This window comes from Marmota flaviventris, chromosome 9 (genome assembly GCF_047511675.1).
Source record: "Marmota flaviventris isolate mMarFla1 chromosome 9, mMarFla1.hap1, whole genome shotgun sequence".
NCBI classification, from domain to species: Eukaryota; Metazoa; Chordata; class Mammalia; order Rodentia; family Sciuridae; genus Marmota; species Marmota flaviventris.
In genome coordinates this window covers 19,781,768-19,802,246 of record NC_092506.1, presented here as the reverse complement: position 1 = coordinate 19,802,246, position 20,479 = coordinate 19,781,768, and the positions used below count along the sequence as shown (strand labels likewise).

Here is a 20,479-nt window from a genome sequence, read left to right as displayed (position 1 = left end):
GACCAGCCTTTGAAATTTCTATGCCATGGGGGAAACTGGCACTCCCTCACTGCCAGGCCACCTCTGAGACCTGCTAGATTCCCCCTCCAACAGGGAAACAGGCCTGATGGTGCTGACGCTCCTGGCCCTTTCCCCGCCTGCTTCCCAGCTTCCCGAACTGGATAGGCCCCGTCTCCCACATGAGTGACAGTTGGGGATGGGCTCCTTGCTCACTGTGACGCCAAAGCAATCTGTCAGCTCTCCTCACAGGCCTCGTGGGCACAGAACTTCATTAGGCTGCACAGTGCCCCAGGCCCAGGGTTCTGGGAAGGAAAGCCTGGGTCCAGCCATTACTGCCACCTTCCTCACCACAGCCTGAGTTGCCTCAGCTGAGGAGTGAATGCCTGAGGGAGGACCAAGGTCCCTCTTATGTGTTTTATATTCAGGATTCCACTGTGGGCTTTGTGTCATCATCGGGGAATTAGAATACCTGCCAAGATCAAGTGCATGCCCCTATGTATTTCTGTGAAAATAAGCACACGGGGCAAGAAGAGTCAGTCCCGTGACTGCACTGGTCTTTTATTGCTCTCATACGTGGAGAAGATGTGCCCTCCTGAAGGGCCTACTCCCAATCACCACTTCCTAAGGCTACCCACTTTTTACCCCAGAGATCTGAGAGCTCCCTCAGCAGCTATCAAAGTTTCCTCTGTGCAGAGCCCACTAGGCTTGCCCACCTAACTGCTGCCCTTCCTGTCCCTCCCTAGTCCAGCCCAGAGTACACACACACACACACACACACACAACAGCAGGAAGACGGCTCCTCCAGCGCCTCTCCAGGCTCCTGGCACGTGGGCTGGCATCCGGTTGTACCTGTGACACAGGCTCCCTTTAAGTAGACAGGTTTCCTGATGGCCACCCCTGGACCAGGGGCCAAGGCTCAGCTTCTTACTTGAGCCCTGGGTGTTAGGGTGGTCTGAAATACGTACCTGGCTGCCCCTGGGAGCCAGCCTGGTCACTGAGGCACTGTAGGAGAGAAGGAGCCCATGCCACCTGAGTCTTCCCAGTTTTTCAGAAGTCAGGACCCATCAGACATGACAGGGCCAGTACTCTGAGAGTCAGAGGAAGCACTTAGGCCAGAATGGCCGAGTCGAGCCCAGGTTCCCCACCCCTGCCCTGCTTTCTGCACCTCCAAGGCTCTGGGTAGGCTTAGGGAGTGATGATTGGGAGCAGGCCCTTCAGGCTCCTCACCTCTCACCTCCAGACGGCACTCACACTGTGCCTCGCCCTGCAAGTTGGTGGCCCTGCAGACATAGACACCCCCGTCAAAGGGGCAGGGCTTTCTAATCTCCAGGGTCAACACTCCCTGCTTGCTGAACATGCGGAAGCGGGCATCTTCTCCCAGGTCCAGGCCATTCTTGAACCAGGAAATCTTGGGCTGTAAGTCAGGTAAGGAGAGGGAAGAAGGGAGAGAGGGAGGGAGGGAGGGAGGGAGGAAGAGAAAGCATCTCAGGCAAGAGGGGACCAGACAGGAACCCCAGGCATTGCTCTGGGGGCTTCCACTGGAGTCCCAAACTACTCCCAAGGCTGGGAATGAACCTGGAGCCAAAGTGAGTACCAAGGGGAAGGAAGCTGATAGGTCCCTGGGGGAGCAAAGGCAGAAAGAGGCGGGCTGGGGAGAGGACCCTGCCTCCTGGACCAGGGCCCCCAGTCCCTACCTTGGGGCTACCCCGGACAGCACAGCAGAGGACAATGTTGTAGCCCGCGATGACTGAGCGGTTCGCCAAGGGATGGGTGAAGCTAGGAGCCTCAGAGAAGTCCAGGGCCTTGTATTTGGGTGGCTCATATGTGATGCCTGTTGGTGATAGGACTAGTACCAAGAGAGCCACCTCAAGCTAGGCTTCCCTCCCTACACAACTCCCCTGGGGTGGGAGTGAGGGTACAGCACCTGGTCTGGGGATAAAGACAGGCTCCTTGGTGGTGGCTGCCCTGTCGCTGGGACCCACCATGTTATGGCTGAAGACCCGGAAATAGTAGCCATTGCCAATGATGAGCTCGGACACTACACAGTGGGTACGGCGGTAATGCTCCAAGACAGTGAACCATTCCTGGGGGGCGGGAGACAAGGGAGGGATCTCTGGGTCCCCCCTGCCAGGGGTCTCTTGGGAACCCCTGGTGACTCCGCCCCTACTCTGAAGGGAGCCAGATCAGCAGAGGTGAAAGGGGACAAGTGGTAAGGACAGGGAAGGACAGCTGGACCTCAGGATGACCCATGGGGCCTAGGCTCACCATGGTCTTCTTGTCAGCTTTCTGTACTGTGTAACCCCAGATCTCTGTGTTGCCATCATCTTGGGGTGGCTTCCACTCCAGAGCCACATTGAAGCCCCAGGCCTCAGTGACCCGAATATCCTGAGGAGGACTTGGTTTGTCTGCAGGAGACAGATCTGGTTGGATCACTGCACCTTCTGATGCTGCCTGAGCAAGAGCCGGTGGCACCAGCCCCTGGGAGTCCCTCCCTCTGCCAGCCAGGACCTGGCCGGCCACCTTCAGCAGGGATGGAAAGTGGGATGCTGTGGGTTGAGTCTCCAGGCCTGGCCTGGGCCCCACAGCCCAGCTCAGGCATGAGAGACAACTGGGCTCAGAGGAAGGTCCCGGGGCCACGCACCCACGATCTGCAGGACCAGCGTGGCCTTGTCCTCCATGTTCTCGATGCGCACTGTCACCTGGTAGGTGCCTGAGTGCATGCGGTGGGCAGCCCGAATGAACAGGATGGTGTCCGTGGGGCTGTTGCGGATGCTCACCTCCTCGCCTGCCAGTGGCCGCCCCTCTTTGGTCCAGGTCACCTGAGGCCGGGGCTTGCCCTAGTGGGAAGGACTGCTTAACCCTGAACTGGCTCTCTCCAAGGGCTGGCCACTACCCCAGCCTCAAGTACATGGATGAGGCCACCGGGTCTGGTCAGTCTTGAGCCATCCTTCTGTTGGATGTGGATAACACAGTGTCCTCTCCCCTCAGGGACAGGGAATGGGGCCAGCCTACCTGAAAAGGAATGAGGAGGTTCACAGGCTCCCCGACCTTCTTCTGGATGGTCTGGCGCAGGTGCCTGGGCAGCTGAAGCCGTGGCCGTTCTTTAGGTACAGAGGGGGTGTCTGAGCAAGGGCCCTTAATGGCCCCAGCCCTAAGGGGCTCCAAGCCCATTCTCTCTTGAGGTCGGGCCCAGATGGCTGCAGCTAAGAAAAAGCTGCCTGCTGGGCGGAGCAACCCAAATCCGCTCAGCCCCAAATGATTCACAAAACTCCTGCTTCCCTTGAGCTTTACCACACTGCTTCAAGAGGCAGGAATCAGAAAGGGTAAGCAACTTGTTTGAGGCTGCACAGCTGATAAATCACAGGTTTTGAGACACTCTGCTCTCTGCTGCCTCTTTTCCATCTAGAGAACCAATTCTTACATGATTGATCCTTTGTTGGGACAAGGAATAGAGGAATAGGAAGTGGATCCCAGATGACCTTATCTGATCCCAAGGCCCAGTGCCTAGTCCTGGGGACATGGACAATACATTCCTGTTGGAGATGAGGAACTCACAGCACAGAGCTTGGAGATTGTGGCCTATATTCTCCCTGTTCTAGAACTGGTGGGCTGACATGGAAAAAACAGGACCATTAGACATGGATGAAGGCCTGGCCCCTCCTCTGACAGTCTCCCTGACTGTTCCCACAGGACATCAAGGGCCTGGAGTGTCAGTAGCAGGTCTTGTGACGAGTGGCACTCACGCAGTATCTCCTGCACTGTAACAGGTTCCTTGGTGGTGACAGGGGCTCCAGGTCCTGCCACATTGTGTGCCCGCACACGGAACAGCAGCCGGGCCCTGGTAGGCAGGTCCTTCACCAGCATGGCTGTGCGCTCTGTCAGCCCCTGCAGGGCAGCCACCCACTCAGAGCCTGGGAGGGGGCAGGGAGGTCAGGCCACAGGCTGTGTCATACCCACCCTGCTGCCCACCCTTCCGAAGGCCGTCTGGGGGCCAGCAGGGTGCTGGTGCCGGCCTGGCAGGGGGCAGCGCCCCAGGCAGCACTCACAGCCCTCCTGGCAGTATTCCACACTGTAGCCGTCCAGGCCACCTGCGCCCACGCGTTCTGGAGGCCGCCACTTGAGAGAGACTGTGGTGTCCGAGACGTCCTCCACGGCCAGGTGGGTGGGTTCACCGGGAGGGCCTGGGAAAGGGGAGGACAGAGAGGGTCTGAGTGAGCTTGCTCTGTCCAGGAAACCTGGAGACCCATGACCCAGACCCTCAAGGGCTCGCCAATCTCAGCCTGGTGGACCTGCCCTTCAGCTGGCTTTCACACACTTTCAGGAGTATTTCCACTGCATTAAAAGCTCTCTAGGCTGGCTTACAAACAAACAGCAACTACAAAAGAAGGGCCTAAAGAGGAACAGATAGCCAAGAGGACACACGGCTGCTTACAAGGAGCCACCTCTGTCAGTGTCTGGAATGCTATAAATGCAGTATTATAATAATAGTAAAAAAAGGTTGGCCAGGCATGATGGCGCATGCCTGTAATCCCAGTGGCTTGGGAGGTGGAGGCAGGAGGATTGCAAGTTCAAAGCCAGCCTCAGCAACTTAGTGAGGCCCTAAGTAACTCAATGAGACCCTGAATCTAAATCAAATACAAAGGAGGCCTTGGGGCTGTAGACTGGATGGAGCCCCGGGTGGAAACCATGGGTGCCTCTCGTCTGGCTGCCACGCTCCAGAGGGAAACTGCTGCTTGCAGCGATGCAGCTCACAGGACAATGGACATCAGCACTCCTGATCCCAGAATTCTGCAAACAGTTTTACCATCTGGGTTGGGTCACTGGGACTGGAGGAGGAATTAGCTTGAAGCATGGGACTGCATAAATTTCTTCCTACACCAAAGACCTATGAGTCCACTTGTCCGTGGAGCAATGAAATCTACTCCTTTTTCTTAGCTGCAGCCATCTGGGCCCGACCTCAAGAGAGAATGGGCTTGGAGCCCCTTAGGGCTGGGGCCATTAAGGGCCCTTGCTCAGACACCCCCTCTGTACCTATTGCTCCTTCAGGAGTGCAAAAGGAATGAATTCACCAGAAGATGTGATTGTGATATAAATGAGCAGGATATCAGTGGACCTCCAGCATCTAAGAAGCTAAAAAAAAAAAAGCCAGTGCTCTCCTCTTTTATTGAAAGATTACACAATGAGAGAAGCAGGCACTCTAAAGCTTCTGTCATGGCCACCCTCCTCTTTCCAGGACAAGAGTTTAAAATTACACATCAAGAGATGATCAAAAGAATAAGGACATAAACCTCAGGAAGGTATTTTAGATATGATTATATGTTAGTGTTATCTATTATTGAGAACACACCTGAAGGAAAAGACCTCAAAGAACGAATGGCCCGTGCAATGAGTGAATACCTGACTCCTGTGCAGTCAGGCGCCATGAAGTGTGTGTGGGGGGGAGAAACAGGGGAAAAGGCTAAAACCAGGTGTGAAAGCTATGACTGTTTGCTATTGCTGTATCGATGAAGAAAGTAGGACTTGAACCTACACAGCTCCCAACTGGAGAAAATGGAATGGTAAAAGCCAAACAAAAGTTTAATTATACAAAACCAAACCTGATTATTGTTTAAGTAAAACTTGACCATTTTTTAAATGACTCAAAAATTGCTAAAACACCATTAATTTGTCCCTAAATACTACAGGTGATCACATTTAATCTTTTGACATTGAATGGTATTTGCTCATATCCATGTAATTTTAAATGACAGGAGAGTGGAATAAAAGTTTTTTACTTGGTGTTTTTATATTTAAAAAAGCAGGGGCTGGGGATGGGGTTGAGCACCCCTGGATTCACTCCCTAGTACCAAAAAAAAAAAAAAAAAACTGATATAAAACAGAATATCCTACATGATTCAGTGAGCTGCACAAACCAGATGTCAGTCTCAAAGGAAAGCCTGGACCCTCTCCCCACAGACACACCTCATACCTGCCATCCCCCCACTCTGGGCCTCCTCTCTGGGCCCAAGGATGCCTTGCCTGCCCTGCCACAGACAGCTGGTTCTTGAAGAGGAGGTGTCCTCACATCCTCCAGCATCTGTTCCACCCTCCCAGCTCCTATTACACGGATGAGGAAACTGAGGATTCAGGGAGACAGTGATTCCAGATGGCCTCCTAGGGACCACGGAGCTGTCTCTGCAAAACACGCCTCTGCAAAACACGCTCTTTCCACACACAGATGCCCTTCAGACTCCTCAGGTCCCCACTTCTCTTGCCCCATCCCATACATGAAAAACCTGGGTTGAAGGGAGTGGCCAACAGAAGACAATGCAGTATGCCAGGCACCCTGTCCGCATTACCACATTTCACCCTAACAGCAGCTCTGTGAAGTGCAGTGTCACTATCCTCACGGTGCAGATGCGGAAACTGAGGCTGGGAAAAGGAGCCAGGGTCAGGATGGTTTGGCTCAGTTCCACCCCCACAGCTATCTGCAATAGCCAACAGTCTGAGGTGGGGGATCTGGAGCAGGCCATTGAACTCCTCCCAGCCTCAGTTTCCTCATCTGTAAGACGGGACAGATTATCCCCGACTGCACATTAGATGAGACCAAGGATGTAAGTAAATGTCTAGCGTGGCGGCCGCCTATTAGCAGAGCAGCTGCGACTACGTGGCCCCTTGACCGTGATGGCCTGGGGACGGCGCCAGCAGGGCAGGCTCACCGATAGGCATGAAGGGCTGGGAGGCAGGGCTGGGCCTGGACATGCCCACGGCGTTAACTGCGTAGACGCGCATCTCGTAGGCCACGCCCTCGATCATGCGCCTGGCTTCGTGGCTGAGCTCCCGCAGCAGGTCGAAGTTGAGCCGCATCCACCGGTAGCTCTTTTTCTTCTTGCGCTCCAGGATGTAGCCTGGCCAGGGTGACGCGGGATCTCTGGTCAGGGGCCCAGGCATTGTGGGGCGGCTGCCCTTGGCTGACCCCTGTGACCTGGTGCTCACCCAGGACCGGCTGTCCGCCATCGTAGGCAGGCGGCTCCCACTGCACCGTGCAGGAGTCCTCGCCCACGTTGCTGATCTTGGGGGCCGCAGGGGCATCTGGCACATCTGGAGAGAAGGGAGGACCCACATCAGCCCTGCCCCACGCAGGCTTGCTAGTCCCTGACCATCCCAACCAACAACTCCAGGCTGCTTCCACTCCCCTAAAGCCAAAGAGATCTTTCTAGAATGCGTTTCTGATGATGTCTTAGGCCTGCACTCAGCCCCTCTGGCTCCCTGCTGCCCAGAGTCACCCCCATCCCAACTCCTATTCTCGACCTCCCCGGGGCCTCCACCTAGGAGGAATTCTGTCATCCATCCTGCATACCCCAAAGCCTTCCATGCCTTCTGCCCCTGCAGTCTCCTCTGCCTGGCCTTCCTTCCCCCACCACCCCATCTTCTCAGCCTTCTACCACCCCCTGCCTCCAGGCACAAGTGATTGCTGCATCTCAGCACCCCCACAGCACTTCAGACTCGGCTCACAAGCAGTAATGTCGCAGGAAATGGCATTTCTGCTCCATCTCCCCCTAGCACAAGGCTCCTTGCAGGCAGCAAAACCTGCTCCATCTATTACACGGCCCAGCCCAACACATGTCCTGTGACATTCATTGAGGGACTGAATAAGTGAATGGGCCCTCCCTAGGGTTGCTCTTGCATCTTCTCTGGCCTGGACCTTGCTGGCCTCACCGATGACCTTGACTGTGAGGTTGACCTGGTCCTCGCCCACAGGGTTCTTCACTGTGACAGTGTAGACACCCTCATCCTCTTTCTCTGCCCCTTCAACTGTGAAGATGCTGCGGTCCTTGGTGGTCTCCACATGGACCCGGCCCTCAGTCTCACATAGCAGCTGAAGGGGAGGAGAAGCGGAGAGAGGCCCAAGTCAGACTCCTGAGGCCCCTCCAGCCTCTGCAATAGCCAACAACCCTGAGGTGGGGAGGAACTCAGCACCAGATCCGTGGGAAGTCCAAGCCTGAAGGAAACTGCACCCAGGAAAGCATCCAGTTGGAGACCTTCACGTGGCACCTACACTGGGTAGGACACTGGGCCAAGGGGCTCTAGCTCTAGCTTTGGCTTTGTCTTAGGACCTTGGACAAACACCTCTGTGCCTCAGTTTCCCTGTTCACTGGGAATAATACCATCCCACAGAGCTACTGTAAGGATCCATCAAGATGCCAGGTGCAGAAGGAGCGGTGGCACTGCCTGTAATCCCAGCGGCCAGGAGACCAAGCCAGCCTCAGCAAGAGCAAGATGCTAAGGAGCTCAGCGAGACCCTGTCTCTAAATAAAATACAAAACAGGGCTGGGGGTGAAGCAGACCTGGTGCCCAGGCAGCTGCAGTGACTGGGGGATGCCAGGGAAACCCACTCCCTCGCTGGGAGGAAGCCCCAAGTCAAGGGAGCCGGCAGCCCCATCACAAGGGCTTCCTGTCAAGGTCAAGGGCATCAATGCCTTTGTGAGGGCCTGGTCAGTTACTTACTCCACAGTGTAAGTGTACCTTGAGGTGTGAGGGTTCATCCATGGAGACCCTGCCTGGGCAGGTACAGGTACATATCTGGCCAGGTGTGGAGGTCCATGGAACCTTTGCCCGAGTGGACAGCACACGGGTAGAAATGACGGAGAACAATGAGCCATGTCCTTACATCAGCCTCACTCACCTTCTTGTCAAACACCCACTCGTCACTGGCACCTGCGTCCTCTGGAGCATCCGGGGCTGGCTGGGCTGGGGCCTTCTTCCCCTGGGGACAGAGCAAGACGGGAGTAAGGAACAGAGGGGCTCCTCATCCCCAGCCCCTCCTGCCCGCTACCTGACACCTGCCTAGTCCTTCCTCACGTCCAGCAGAACCCCAAGCTCCCAGTGAGTGGCCGGCCCCATGTGGGGTGGGGTGGGTGGTCTCACACACCATTACAGATGGGAAAGTAAGGGGGAGCCACAGTACCTGGGTGATGGTCTTCTGCCAAATCACAGTGGGAGCAGGGTCCCCAGAGATTGGGACATCCAGGCGCAGCTTGTTCCCAGCCACAACCACAATGGTATCCGGTGTGCGGCCCGGGCAGTCCAGGTGGATCTTGGGAGGTTCTAGGGTGCAATGGCACAGGTCAGAAGAAGGGGAGGGGCAAGGGAGGAGACAGGTCACTGGGAGGGGGCACTGGGGCCTATGTTATTGGGTTTTTTTAAAGATACTTTTTTTTTTAGTTGTAGTTGGACACAATACCTTTATTTTATTTATTTATTTTCATGTGGTGCTGAGGATCGAACCCAGGGACCCTTGTGTGCTAGGCAAGTGCTCTACCTCTGAGCCACAATCTCAGGCCCTGTTATTGGGTTTTTATCAGTTTCACTCAAGTGTCATTTACGCAGAGTTAAATGTACAGATATGAGCATAGTTTTATGAGTTTTGACAAATGTATACACTTGTGTAACCACCAACCCAATTGAGATCTAGAACATTCCATTGCCCTAGGAAGTTCTTTGGGATGTTTTTAACATTCAGGTCACCCTGGTGCAGCATTGTGCTTGGGGGAACACACACACACACACACAAAAAAAAAAAAAAAAAAACAGCTTCCATGGCCAAAAAAATTAGAAGCCCTGAGTGAAATCAAGTCCAGTGTGTTTCCTTTCTGCAGAACTTCCCAGAGCCTTTAACATATCACTGACCTCCTGAATTGACAGGGAGGTGGATCAATTGAGTGTTTCCCAAATCTACTTCACCGTGGAACCCTTTTTCAATGAGTTAATGTTAACTGAACCCAGTTTGAAAAGCAGGGAGCTGGACAGAACAGGCCTCCTCCTGGACTATTCTGAAGTTAGAACACTAAAATATCTGATTAAGGCTTAACCTAGGGCTGGGGCTGGGGCTCAGTGGTAGAGCACTTGTCTAGCATGTGTGAAGCCCTGGGTTCAATCCTCAGCACCACATAAAATATAAATAAACAAGTCAGGTGTGGTGGTGCACTACTGTAATCCAGAGGTTTGGGAGGCTGAGGCAGGAGGATCACCCAGTTCAAAGCCAGCCTCAGCAAAAGCAAGATGCTAAGCAACTCAGTGAGATTCTGTCTCTAAATAAAATACAAAATAGACCAGGGGATGTGGCTCAGTGGTCGAGTGCCCCTGACTTCAATCCCTGGTACCCCAAAATAAATAAATAAACAAGCAAGCAAAATAAAGGCATTGTGTCCATTTAAAAGTAAAAAAAAAAATTAATTGTATAGAGATGTAATAACAAAACCTCACATTTGCAACACCTTTTGACATCTCGCACAGTCTCTTATCCCCATAACCACGCTATGGAAGATGCGCCAGCAACACCCCCATTTCAGAGTTGAGGAAACTGAGGCCAGAGAGATCATAACTGACGGTGGGGACGAGTGGCAGAGCTGGAGCTGGTCCTCAGGCCCCCCACCCAGGACCCTTGCTCTTCCCCATGTCTGGGGTGGACGGGAGACTTGGCTGGGTGTGGGGAAGTGAGCAGAGCACAGGGACCCCGGGACTCACCCTGTCTGGGCACAAAGTCAATCTTGACCTCTGCAAGAGAAACAAGAGTAAATGGCACCAGGGCCAGGGCAGGGACCAGCCCCGAGGGCTCCTGGTCCTGCTGCCCCCACCGCACCCTGGAGCTGCTCACCCATGAAGTGCAGTTTGGCTGACAGGTTGCAGGCGAAGCCCTCGGGCACAAAACTGTAGTCGGCCTCGTCCTCAGGTGTCACATCGTCAATGGTCAGCTTGTGAACCCTGCAGGGCAGCGGTGGCTCAGGGGACCTCACTGGGCCATGCACCCCTGGCCCCACAGACACCCTGCTCCTCTGTGTTCTGGCTCTTTAAAAATGCTCCATTTCTCCATTTTCACATTTCCCGGCTCCCTCGACTGTTTTCACAGGTGGGCGGCATGACAGTGGTTTCTGCACAGTGTCCCCTTGGCCGGGCCCTAGAGGCCAAGCAGGGCTGGTCGGTAATCTCTGTGACCTCGGGCCCAGCACGGCAGCCCAGATGCGCAGCCAGGAGCAGAGGCTGGAGAGCAGAGGCCTCTGGCCAGAGCCCGCCTCCGCAGCAGCCTGTCCCCGGGCTCTGGTCACAAGTGGGGGGCAGGGCATGGGCTCTGACCCTGCGGATCTGGTACTGCTCGGTCCTGCTGCGTCTCTGATGCAGACTCTCCCCGTCTCTCCCTATTTTTCTGTCTCCGTGTAACTCTCCTCCCGTCTCTTTTCCTCCCTCGCCGTCTCATCTGTCTCTGCCTGTCTCTCTCCCCATCTCTGTGTGTCTCCGTCCACCTGCCCCCCCACACACACCCAGTGCACTCACCGCCCAATGTGGGACACCTTTATGCGACTGTCGGGCACCAGCTCCTTCCCATTCTTCAGCCACACGCCGCGCACGTTCTCATCGGAGACCTCACACTTGAACACAGCCTGGTCCTTGGCGCCCACCGCCAGGTCCGCGATGCTCTGGTACACCTCCAGCTTTTTCTCTGGGGGACAGGCGGGGACAGTGAGCCCGGGAGGGGGTCTGGTGCGGGGGTCAATCCCTGCGGGTGCTCGGGTACCGCGTGCTCGTCTGGCAGGTGCGAGTACGTGAACACGCGTGTGCATGTGTGACGTGGTGTACCTGGTGGTGCCGTGTACACAAGGGACCTGGGGTTCAGCTGCCCAGCCCAGCTGGCCCTCCCAACACCCTCTGAAGTGGCTCCTCAGTCATCCTGTTTTACAGGTGGAAAGACAAGGCACAGGTAGCCAAGTGACAGCTCAAGGTCACACAGCCTCGACCCCAGGTTTGCCTGATGGCTCCATGAGGCTGGGTGGGGTTGAGGCTGAGGGCCCGCTATCCCTCCCTGGGCCTCACCCTGCACGATGAGCTCGGCCAGCGCCTGGCCCCCGCTGGTGCGCAGGGCATAGTGCCCGGCGTCCTCCAGCGTCGCCTCGTTGATGATCAGGTGGTGTCTCCGTCCGTCCTTCTTGAACCGGTATTTGAAGGTCTCCTCCCGGGTCAGCTCCACCCCATCTTTCAGCCTGGCCGGATGGGTGGGCAGCAAGGGCTGTGGCCTCCTCTGGGAAGAGGACCCCACCCGCGCCCGGACCACATCCCCAGGCCCCTGGCACCCACCATTTGACCTGGGCCCCCTCCTCGGACACTTCGCACTCAAACTCCACGCGCTGCCCCACCATCACCAGCTGGTCCTCCAGGGCCCGCGTGATCAGCACAGGGGGCTCTGTCCAGGCAAGGACAGCATGAGGGCCAGCCCCCCACAGCCATGGCTCCCTTCCCTGGGCCTCTGGGTCCCCAGCCCACCTTTGACGAAGAGCTCGGTGCTGCACTTCTCACCGCCCACCACGCACTGGTAGGCCGCGTCGTCGGCCAGCGAGCACTGGCTGATGGTCAGGGTGCGCTTGGTGCCAACAGACTCGAAGATGTACCTGCGCAGGGGCCACAGGGGAGTGCCGGGGGGGCCACAGACGCCCTTCCAGCCTGGGTGCCCCATCCCATGCCCCCCGCCCAAGCCATCCAGGAGGGACTTACTTGCTATGAAACAGAAGGGGCCATTGGAGCGTCCCCACGGGAGGAAGTGAGACCCAGAGAGAGACCAAGAGGGGACAAGGGCAGAGTCAGAAAGATGGGAGTAGATCCAGGGAGGGAGCCATGGGGGAGGACACAGAGACACAGGGGTGGCGGGGCAGGGAGGATGGCCCACCCGCCCCAGCCCAGGATCGCGCCCACCCTGCCGCACCTGCCGCTCATCTGGATCTCCTGTCCGTTCTTAAGCCACTTGACCTCGGCGTCAGGGTCGGCCAGCTCCACTGTCAGCCGGATCTTGTGGCCCTTGCTCACCTGGTAGGCCGGCTGCAGCTTCTTCTGAAAGGCTGAGCACCACCCCTCAGCCCCAGCCAGCCTGCTGCCCGCACCCTGCTCCCCCAGGCACAGCATGGTGGCTGCGGCAGGCACCCATGTCCTCCGCCAGCCCCACGTCTCTCCCTGCCTCTGCCTCTGTGTCTCTACTATGACAGCTTCGCCATCTCTGTTCTCTCTCTCTCTCTCTCTCTCTCTCTCTCTCTCTCTCTCTCTCGTCTTGTCTTCCTTGAGGTCCTCTCCACCTGCTTGGTTTAGGGACAGAGTTAGAAGCTTCCAGAAAGACAGAAGCTTGTCAGAAAGCCAGGGATGGGAAAATGGACCTCCTCTTCTTCTTGCCCCTGTTTAACAGCAGGGTTAAACAGTTCTGCACTCCTACCGGGTGCACCCCACCCAGCGCTCTCCAGCTCAGCTCTCGAGGCCAATGTCCTGTGCCCTGTGCTGCACGAGGGACACAGGAGTCAGGGATGACTGGCCCAAGGCCACCAGCCCCACTGGTAGTGGCCGAGCTGGGTCTGGAGCCCAGGGCTGGCCCACGATGAGCCTCCTCTTGCAGTCAGGACTGTAAACCCAGCACCGCGAGGGAGCCAGGCTCTACCTGCCACGCAGAGGAGGATCCCGAGCCCTCAGACGCCCTGGCTGGACCTGGAGACTCTGGGGCAGGAGCAGAGCTCTGCCTGGCGTTCTGTGGTCTTGAGCTAGCTCCTTAAACAACCTCTCTGTGCCTCAGTTTCCTCACTTGTAAAATGGACATGATAATGGCCCCTACATCTGGGTGTTGAGAGAAGCAAATAAGGTTTCATGTAAATCACTTGGCACCTGGCTTATTAGGTCCTGGGGGCTTTTTGTTGTCGTTGTTTTGTTTTTTACTGTTGTTACTCTCACTACAAGATGTGCCTGTCCCCTGGGACTTCCTCTGCCCATTTGCTGCTCCTCAGTCCCCTGCAGGCCTTGGCCAGAAGTTCAGAGGTTCATCATGAAGAGATTCCCGATACCAATGGGGGCCACCGTGCAGGTCAGGGCTAGGCCGCCGTCCATGCAACCGGGTCTGAGAGGCAGTGGCAGGTGGCCAGGGAGGAATGAACCAGCTTCCCAGGAGCATGTGCGTGTGTGTGTGTGTGTGTGTGTGTGTGTGTGTGTGTGTGTGAGGGGAGGAGCTCACTTTCCATGGCCCTGCCTGGACACTGAAGGTCCTTACAGAGTGGACTCACTGTGTGCCAGGCACCATGCTAGACCCTGAGGACACGGGGTTGAGCAGGCAGCACGGCCACTGTTGTCCTGCTCACACCAGCCTGTGTCCATCAGATGATGGGGAAGGGCTAGCCTGGGCCCTCCTGCTTGACCTGCCTGGAAGGAAGATGGGCTACCCCATGGCCTCCTGCTTTGTCTATCTGTGAAGAGGACCAGGCGGCCGGCTCTCGGGCTAAGGCAGCCTCTTCCCTCTTCTTCCCAGGTGGGGAGGGGTAACCAGGTTTCTTCCCTTTTCAGAGAGGGTCAGAGAAAGAAGGGGCCCCTAGTTTTGACACAGTGAGGAGGGTTAACTTGTGGTCCTCTCTGAGCTAACCTTGGCTTCATTTTCTGTCTGTGAGGAGCGGAGCTAACCTGGGCACTGGGAGGCGTTAACCTGGCCCTGCTCCTCTCCAGTCCCTAGGCTGAGCCAGGCTCCTACTCCTCTGTCCCTCTCTGGGCTGAGCCGGGCTCCTTCTCCTGTGTCCCTCTCTGGGCTGAGCCAGGCTCCTCCTCTGCCGCCCCGGGGGAAGGCTAACCTGTGCTCTTCCTCTCGTCGCGCTTCATGCCCTTGAGCCTCCGGAGCATGCCGCGCAGGTCGGTCACGCCGTGCTGGAAGGCGATGCGCTCGTACTCGGAGGGGGGTGCCTGGCGCAGGATCTCCCACACGTCCTCCTCGGCTGGCGCCTCCAGCTTTGGGTCCCTGTGTCCCGCAGGCCGTGCTGAGAGGTCGGGGCATCCCCTGTCGCCTGGGGGGTGGGGCTTCTGGGGACCCAGGACCTAGGAGCGGGGCTGCGCCTGCCCTCTGCCCCTTCCCTTCTGCGGGGGTCCGGGCAGAGTCTGGGGGCCCGTGGGGCTTGGGAGGCTGAGGCTGGGGAGGGGACCTGAGCTGCGGGCTTTGTGGGTACTCACCGCGGGGTCCGGAAACTGCTGCTCCAGGTGGGGTGGAAAGGGCAGGGACACATTAGAGGTCTGGGCACCTCCCCACCAAGACCCGGGCCTTAACCTCCTCCCACACTCGCACCCCAACATTTATGGGGTACCAATGACACGCTGGAGGGACCGGGCAGGACCTCCAGTGTGTGACGCCTTTCCTCGTTACCTCTAAAGTCCCATAGACACCTGGGTGGCATCGGGGGCACCAGGAGCAACCCGAGGCTCAGACTCACCCCAGGCAGTGGGGAGCCTCACCCTGGTCTGCGTCTCTCACCAAACCCTGGCAGAGACCGTGTGGATCCCCAAAGGGTCAGTTCAACGCCCACCAGCACCCTGCTGCCCCACAGCACCCAGACCCTGTTCCTTACTCTCTGGGCCGCAGCGACACCAGCCACAATGGAGGAGCCGGAGGAGAGGGAGGGAGAGGACAGAGAGAGAGCACAGGTTAGTAGGGCCAGGCTGAGGGACAATTCCTGTATCCTCAGGGACCCTCTCTCAGCCTGTCTGGGTCCTAAGAGTCTACTACAGTGCACTGTGAAGGACACTGAAGATGGCTGTTCACACATCTGCACAGACTTTTAACTCTTTCCTATGCAGGAACCACTCCTCTGGATAGACATGGAAACCAGCTCAGAGAGGCGCAGTGAGTTTCTCAGGCCACACAGCTAGAAAACCACAGTGCTGGGATTTGAAACTGGACCTCAATACCTGCACCAGAGATGACTCCCTGGGCCTCACCTCTTCTTCAGCAGGGAGCTGAAGTCCAGAGTCCCAGTGTCCTCGTGGCTGTCACTATGGAGAGAGATTCCTATGAGGATTCATTGGAGGGGACTGGAGGCAGCTGGGTCGAGTGTGTGGGAGGAAGAAAGGCTAGCCAGATGGGGCTCCCTGCCCATCCCACGCCCCCAGGGTCTGTGTTCAGAGCAGGTGGGGCTGGGGAAGGGGTACCTGGTTCGCCGACCTCCTCCAGCCAGGCTCCTGTGGGGATCAGAGTATCCTCACCTGCCAGGGCAGCTCACCGGCCCCCACCTCCCTGGACTGTGTCCCCTCCCCCACCTCACCCCCAACCCTGACTCCACGGGCCTCAGCCTCCATCACTGGCCTCCCCAGGCCATTAGGAGAGACGGCCACTCACGTGCGGCGGAAAGCTGATCGGAGGTCCAAGTCTCCGGGGCCAATGGCCTCTGGGACCACAAAGGAGACAGGAGAGGGAGCTTCAGGGGGGCCGCTGGAGAAGCCCTTCCCTGGGGTCTCTGAGTATCCACAAGATCTGCCCATCCAGGTCCCCCTGAGGGTGGGCATCTGTCCCAGGACCCCACTTTCTCCGCCTTCCACAGGTCAAGTTACCAGGGAGTGGGACATTTATGGTCCCTAACCCCATTAGGGGCAGCCCCACTGACCTCACCTCAGTTTGTCCTTCGCCTCCCCCACAACACTCGTTGGCTCTGTGCCAAGAGCCAGGGACACTAAGAGGACTAAAGCAGAGTCCACCCCAGCTGACTTCAGGACTCTGTCCCAAGCCCACCCCCAAAGCTCTGTGGAGGTCCCCCACACCATGAGCAAGCCGCCCGGGGATGGGTCAGCACTGGGGATGTGGTCAGCACTGGTGTCTGGCCAAGGCCAGGTACCCTCCTTAGAGTTGGGAAACAGAGGCAGATATGGGAGGCCAGAGCCCCCGGGGACTACGAGCCCAGGACAGACACCAGGCGCCCCTCACCATGGACGGTGAGGTTGAAGTTGCAGCTGTCAAATTTGTCCTTGGTGGACACCTCGCAGCGGTAGCCACCAGCAGAGCTGGCCTGGGCATCGGTGATGTGCAACTCAAACAGGTAGACCTGTGGGGTAGGTGACTCAGGAGACTGGGGCCAGGAGATATTGTCCTTCCCCCCCAAAGGCAGACTGGGCATGGCAATGCCTCCCAGCCTTCTCATGCCCCCAGGGTCAGCTAACCCATGTGGAGCTTTGTATAAACTAGAAAAAGGCTCCACCTCTCAAGACCGTGAGGCGGCTACAAGGCCAGCGGTAGCCACTTAATATAAGGCCATTTGGGGCAGTGCACAGCCTGCACAGCTGGATATGTTGGCCCTGCCCTGCTAGAGTCGCCCTTGTCAGTGGTGGACTGTGCAAGACTGAAAGAAGCAGAGGCTAGGAGTCAAAGCACAGGGAGCTTAAGGTTCTAGGCCTGTGGGTGACCTTGGAGAAATGACTTTGCATCTCCAGCCTTGGTTTCTTCGTCTAATGAGGAATGATTCTGGCCAATCCCTTGAGCTCTGATACCCATCCACCCCAGGACTGGACCAGCTCCCAAGCTGGTCTCCCCCAGGGTTCCCGGGACTCCCCAGCCTTCCTGAGTTCCCAGGGGTCCCCTAAGTCCCCCACAACCCTCTCTCAACCTCGCCATGCTCCCTGTGTGCCCTGGTCCCTGACCCCTGCACCTCCCAGTCTCATGCTGTCCCCTGTACCCCTTGTGCCTCCCGGGGGCTCTCCAGGTCCCCTGCCCAGTGTCCCCAGGGCGCCGTCCCCAAGCCTCCTGCAGGCTCGGACTCCCACCTTGCTGGCCCGGTCGTAGCTGTCATGCAGCTGCAGGTGCTGGCCCACCTTGCTGCTCAGGTCCACCCACTTGCCCTTGAACCACTTGACGGTGGGTGGCTTCAGGAGGCTGGCCCCGGCCACTCGAGCTGAGAAGGTGATGCTGCCCCCTGCCAGAGAGGGTGATGCGCTGGGCTTGGGGTGCCCTGCTGCCTCCCTCCCACACCAGCCCTGGGCGGAGCCGCCCACACTCACCCACCGTCACCTCGCCATCCTGCGGCCTCATCACGAAGAGACCAATGGGATCATCAGGGGCTCCAGAGCCCCCAGGGGCAGGGCCATGGGGGGCTGCTGAGCTTGACCCTGTGAGCAGAGGCCTTTGAGACTTGCCCTGGGACACCCCTTCCCGCTGGCCCTGTCCAACCCCTTTCACCTTCGGGACTTGGGGCGCTTCCTTCCGGCTCAGTAGCCAGGGCTTCTCCTGGGGCTGCTGGGGCCTCCGCAGGGGCCTGGGCAGGGGCTGGTTGGGGCTCTGCCTTCTCTGGAGGGGGCAGAGTGGGGTCAAGGCCTGGTTTCTAATCAGGGAGCCCCCATGTCTCCTGGCATCAGCCCCATGAGCCCCCAGTCTGCGAGGCTTCTCACTTGGATGATAGTGTCCAGATCCCTCTGGGCCACGTCCTCCTGTCCCCTGGGCCTCTCCCAGAGATGGCACAGCCTGGCCCCGGGAGCCAGCCTGCATCTTGCCTTTCATTCACCCTCAGACTGAGCATCCAGCACGGCCCTCAGGTCCACCCTGCTCTCCTCCCCCAGCCTGGGCTGGGCTCCCCGGGTGCCCACCTCCAGGGCTTCCCTGCCAGCATGGGGCCTGCCAAGTGGCCATCTGCGTGTGGGCCCCGGCCAGGCGGCTCCACAGAGGGCAGGCTGGGCCTCCTTCCCACCTCGGCAATGGCAGGAAGGGACCCGGGAGGCACTGGGGTGTGCAGAGGGGAGCAGGCAGCCAAGGCCAAGAGCAGGGCAGCTCCGGTGCCCCCAGGGTGGCCGACCAAGCTCCTACCTGCTTCTATGACCTTGAGGTCAAACTTGACTTTGGAGGAGCCTGCAATGACGGCGTAGCAGCCCTGGTCAGCAGGGCCCACGTCCTGCACGGTCAGCGTGTGCCGCCTGCCCTCGGCCACCAGGCAGTACTTGTCACTGGCGGCGATGTCGCTGCCCTCTCGTTGCCAGCGCACCTTCACTCCTGCACGCTCTGTCTCCGCCTCAAACACCGCAGGGCTGCCCGCGGCCACTTCTGTTGACCGCGGCTTCTTGCTGAAGGCAGAGGCTGAAAGGCCAGTCGGAGGCTACAGGGGTGCCTGGCTCACTGTGCACCCTGTAGCTGCTATCACTAAACCCTGCGCCCCGGACTTTCCATGGACCTCCTCATTTAACATGAGTTGGGTGCGGTCACGTTCATTTCTCAGACGAGGACACTGAGGCGCAGAGAAGTTAGGATCACACAGCCAGCAGGAGAAGAGACAGGGCTGTGGTCCTAACTGCCACACAAGACTGTCACTAGATCCCCCACCCTTCTTGCCTGGGGACACCAATAGTGAACCCAGCCCCCACCAACAGGGGCCCTTGGCAGGGGGCCAGTACTCTGTCTACTTGGAATGTGGCTAAATTTGTCCTTCAAGGGCCTCAGGCTGAGAATCAGCAACTGAGATAAAGCTGGCCTGGGAGGGGGCAGGGGTTGGGGGCCTGGATCCCTGCCCTGGACAACCTTAGCAAGGACACAGCCCTGGTACAGGACCATGGGCTGTGATTTTTCTCGGCCCTTGTCCTGGAATTGGGGCCTCTTGACGGTTTTCTCCCAGAGAAAAGGGGTTGCATCCGACTCAGCGAGGAGGTCACACCTGGTGTGAGCACTCCAGGGGCGCAGGCTCACAGAGCAGATAATGTCACAGGGGTAAGGAGCCAGCCCAATCCCTCTCTGCATCTATGGAGAAATCAAGACCCAGAGAGGGTAGGCAGGGTCCCACGGCATGCAGGCCTGCAGCGGGGCTGGCTCAAGTCTTGTTTAAATTGGGCTCCTGTTGGCAGAGACCCTTACTGCAAAGTGGGGGATGAAGACAGAGAGGGACCCCCTAGGGCTCTGAGAATGGAGTGATGGTCCTGGGCGCTTCCTGCCTAGGCCCTCTCCCATCTTGGAGAAGCTGGGTTAATCCTCAGTCTCATCAGAGGCTTGGAAAGAGAAACAGAATCAAAAACAGACTGAAGAGGACTGTCCCCTTCCAACCTGGGATCACTGACCCCCCCTCAGAAACCATCCCCACCCCTGCTCTCCACCTGTACAGACCCCCTGCCCCCACATCCAGCCCCAACCCCCTGCCGGGGACTACCTGGCTTTTTCCCTGGCTCAGGCATCTCGAGAGAGGTCACACCCGCACCAAGCAGCACAGGCCACCTAAGGAGGGACTGAGCGGGGTCCTGTCCTTTCTGCTATATATGGGGACCTCCCCCCTCCCCAGCTCTGCTTATCTGCCTCCTGCCCAGCCACCTGCTAAATATAGACAAATTCCAGGGAGCTGAGGTCCCTCTAGGGAGAAGGTAAGGCCATGTCTTCTCTGGTTGGCTTCTGTCCCTCCCCCCCCACCCCCAGTGCAATATGATGGCTTCTGCCTCTTCAACCCTGGGTGAACCTCAGGGATACCCCAATCCCTGTCTGCATGCCCAGCTGACCGCAGACTCTGCAGTGGGCATGTGCGGGGCCTGTAACCCCAGGCTAATGGATCCATGGCACCCTTGCGGTTCATGGTGGTGGCCACAGGCCCTGGACTGCCCTGAGACCTGGCAGCTATTAATTCTGCAGCACCGGGTTCTCTCATCTGTAATGTGGGGCTGGGCAGAGCAGCACAGGACTGTTACCACATGAGCCAGGTTTACATATGAAAACGCTAAG

General features: G+C 57.8%; 1 protein-coding gene and 1 pseudogene across 1 annotated transcript; one reads left to right on the top strand and one right to left on the bottom strand.

Annotated features, from left to right (window-relative positions):
• Positions 1–528: 528 nt before the first annotated feature.
• On the bottom strand, positions 529–19,944 carry Mybpc3 (myosin binding protein C3). The gene is made up of 32 exons (XM_027936684.2): positions 19,920–19,944; positions 18,596–18,862; positions 17,975–18,082; positions 17,797–17,904; positions 17,563–17,711; positions 16,730–16,847; positions 16,148–16,196; positions 15,961–15,990; positions 15,751–15,804; positions 14,989–15,009; positions 14,616–14,779; positions 12,731–12,863; positions 12,523–12,525; positions 12,295–12,419; positions 12,109–12,214; positions 11,848–12,014; positions 11,311–11,476; positions 10,637–10,743; positions 10,507–10,536; positions 8,948–9,087; positions 8,666–8,746; positions 7,699–7,858; positions 6,976–7,080; positions 6,699–6,887; positions 4,047–4,181; positions 3,744–3,911; positions 3,013–3,101; positions 2,642–2,837; positions 2,266–2,405; positions 1,925–2,084; positions 1,695–1,831; positions 529–1,414 (listed from the first exon to the last, which is right to left on the bottom strand). The coding sequence occupies exons 1-32, from the start codon at positions 19,942–19,944 to the stop codon at positions 1,055–1,057; spliced, it is 3,990 nt and encodes a 1,329-aa protein (XP_027792485.2). The 3' UTR covers positions 529–1,054.
• LOC114093822 (methylthioribulose-1-phosphate dehydratase-like) lies at positions 4,512–6,658 on the top strand (annotated as a pseudogene).
• Positions 19,945–20,479: the final 535 nt, after the last annotated feature.

Coding starts and splice junctions, on each gene's coding strand:
- Mybpc3 (XM_027936684.2), bottom strand. CDS start 19,944: ATGCCTGAGCCAGGGAAAAAGCCAG. Junction 10,744..11,310: donor AAGGTGTCCCACATTGGGCG/GTGAGTGCACTG, acceptor GCTGCCCTGCAG/GGTTCACAAGCTGACCATTG. Junction 4,182..6,698: donor CCAGCCCTTCATGCCTATCG/GTGAGCCTGCCC, acceptor CCCCTTTCCCAG/GCCCTCCCGGTGAACCCACC.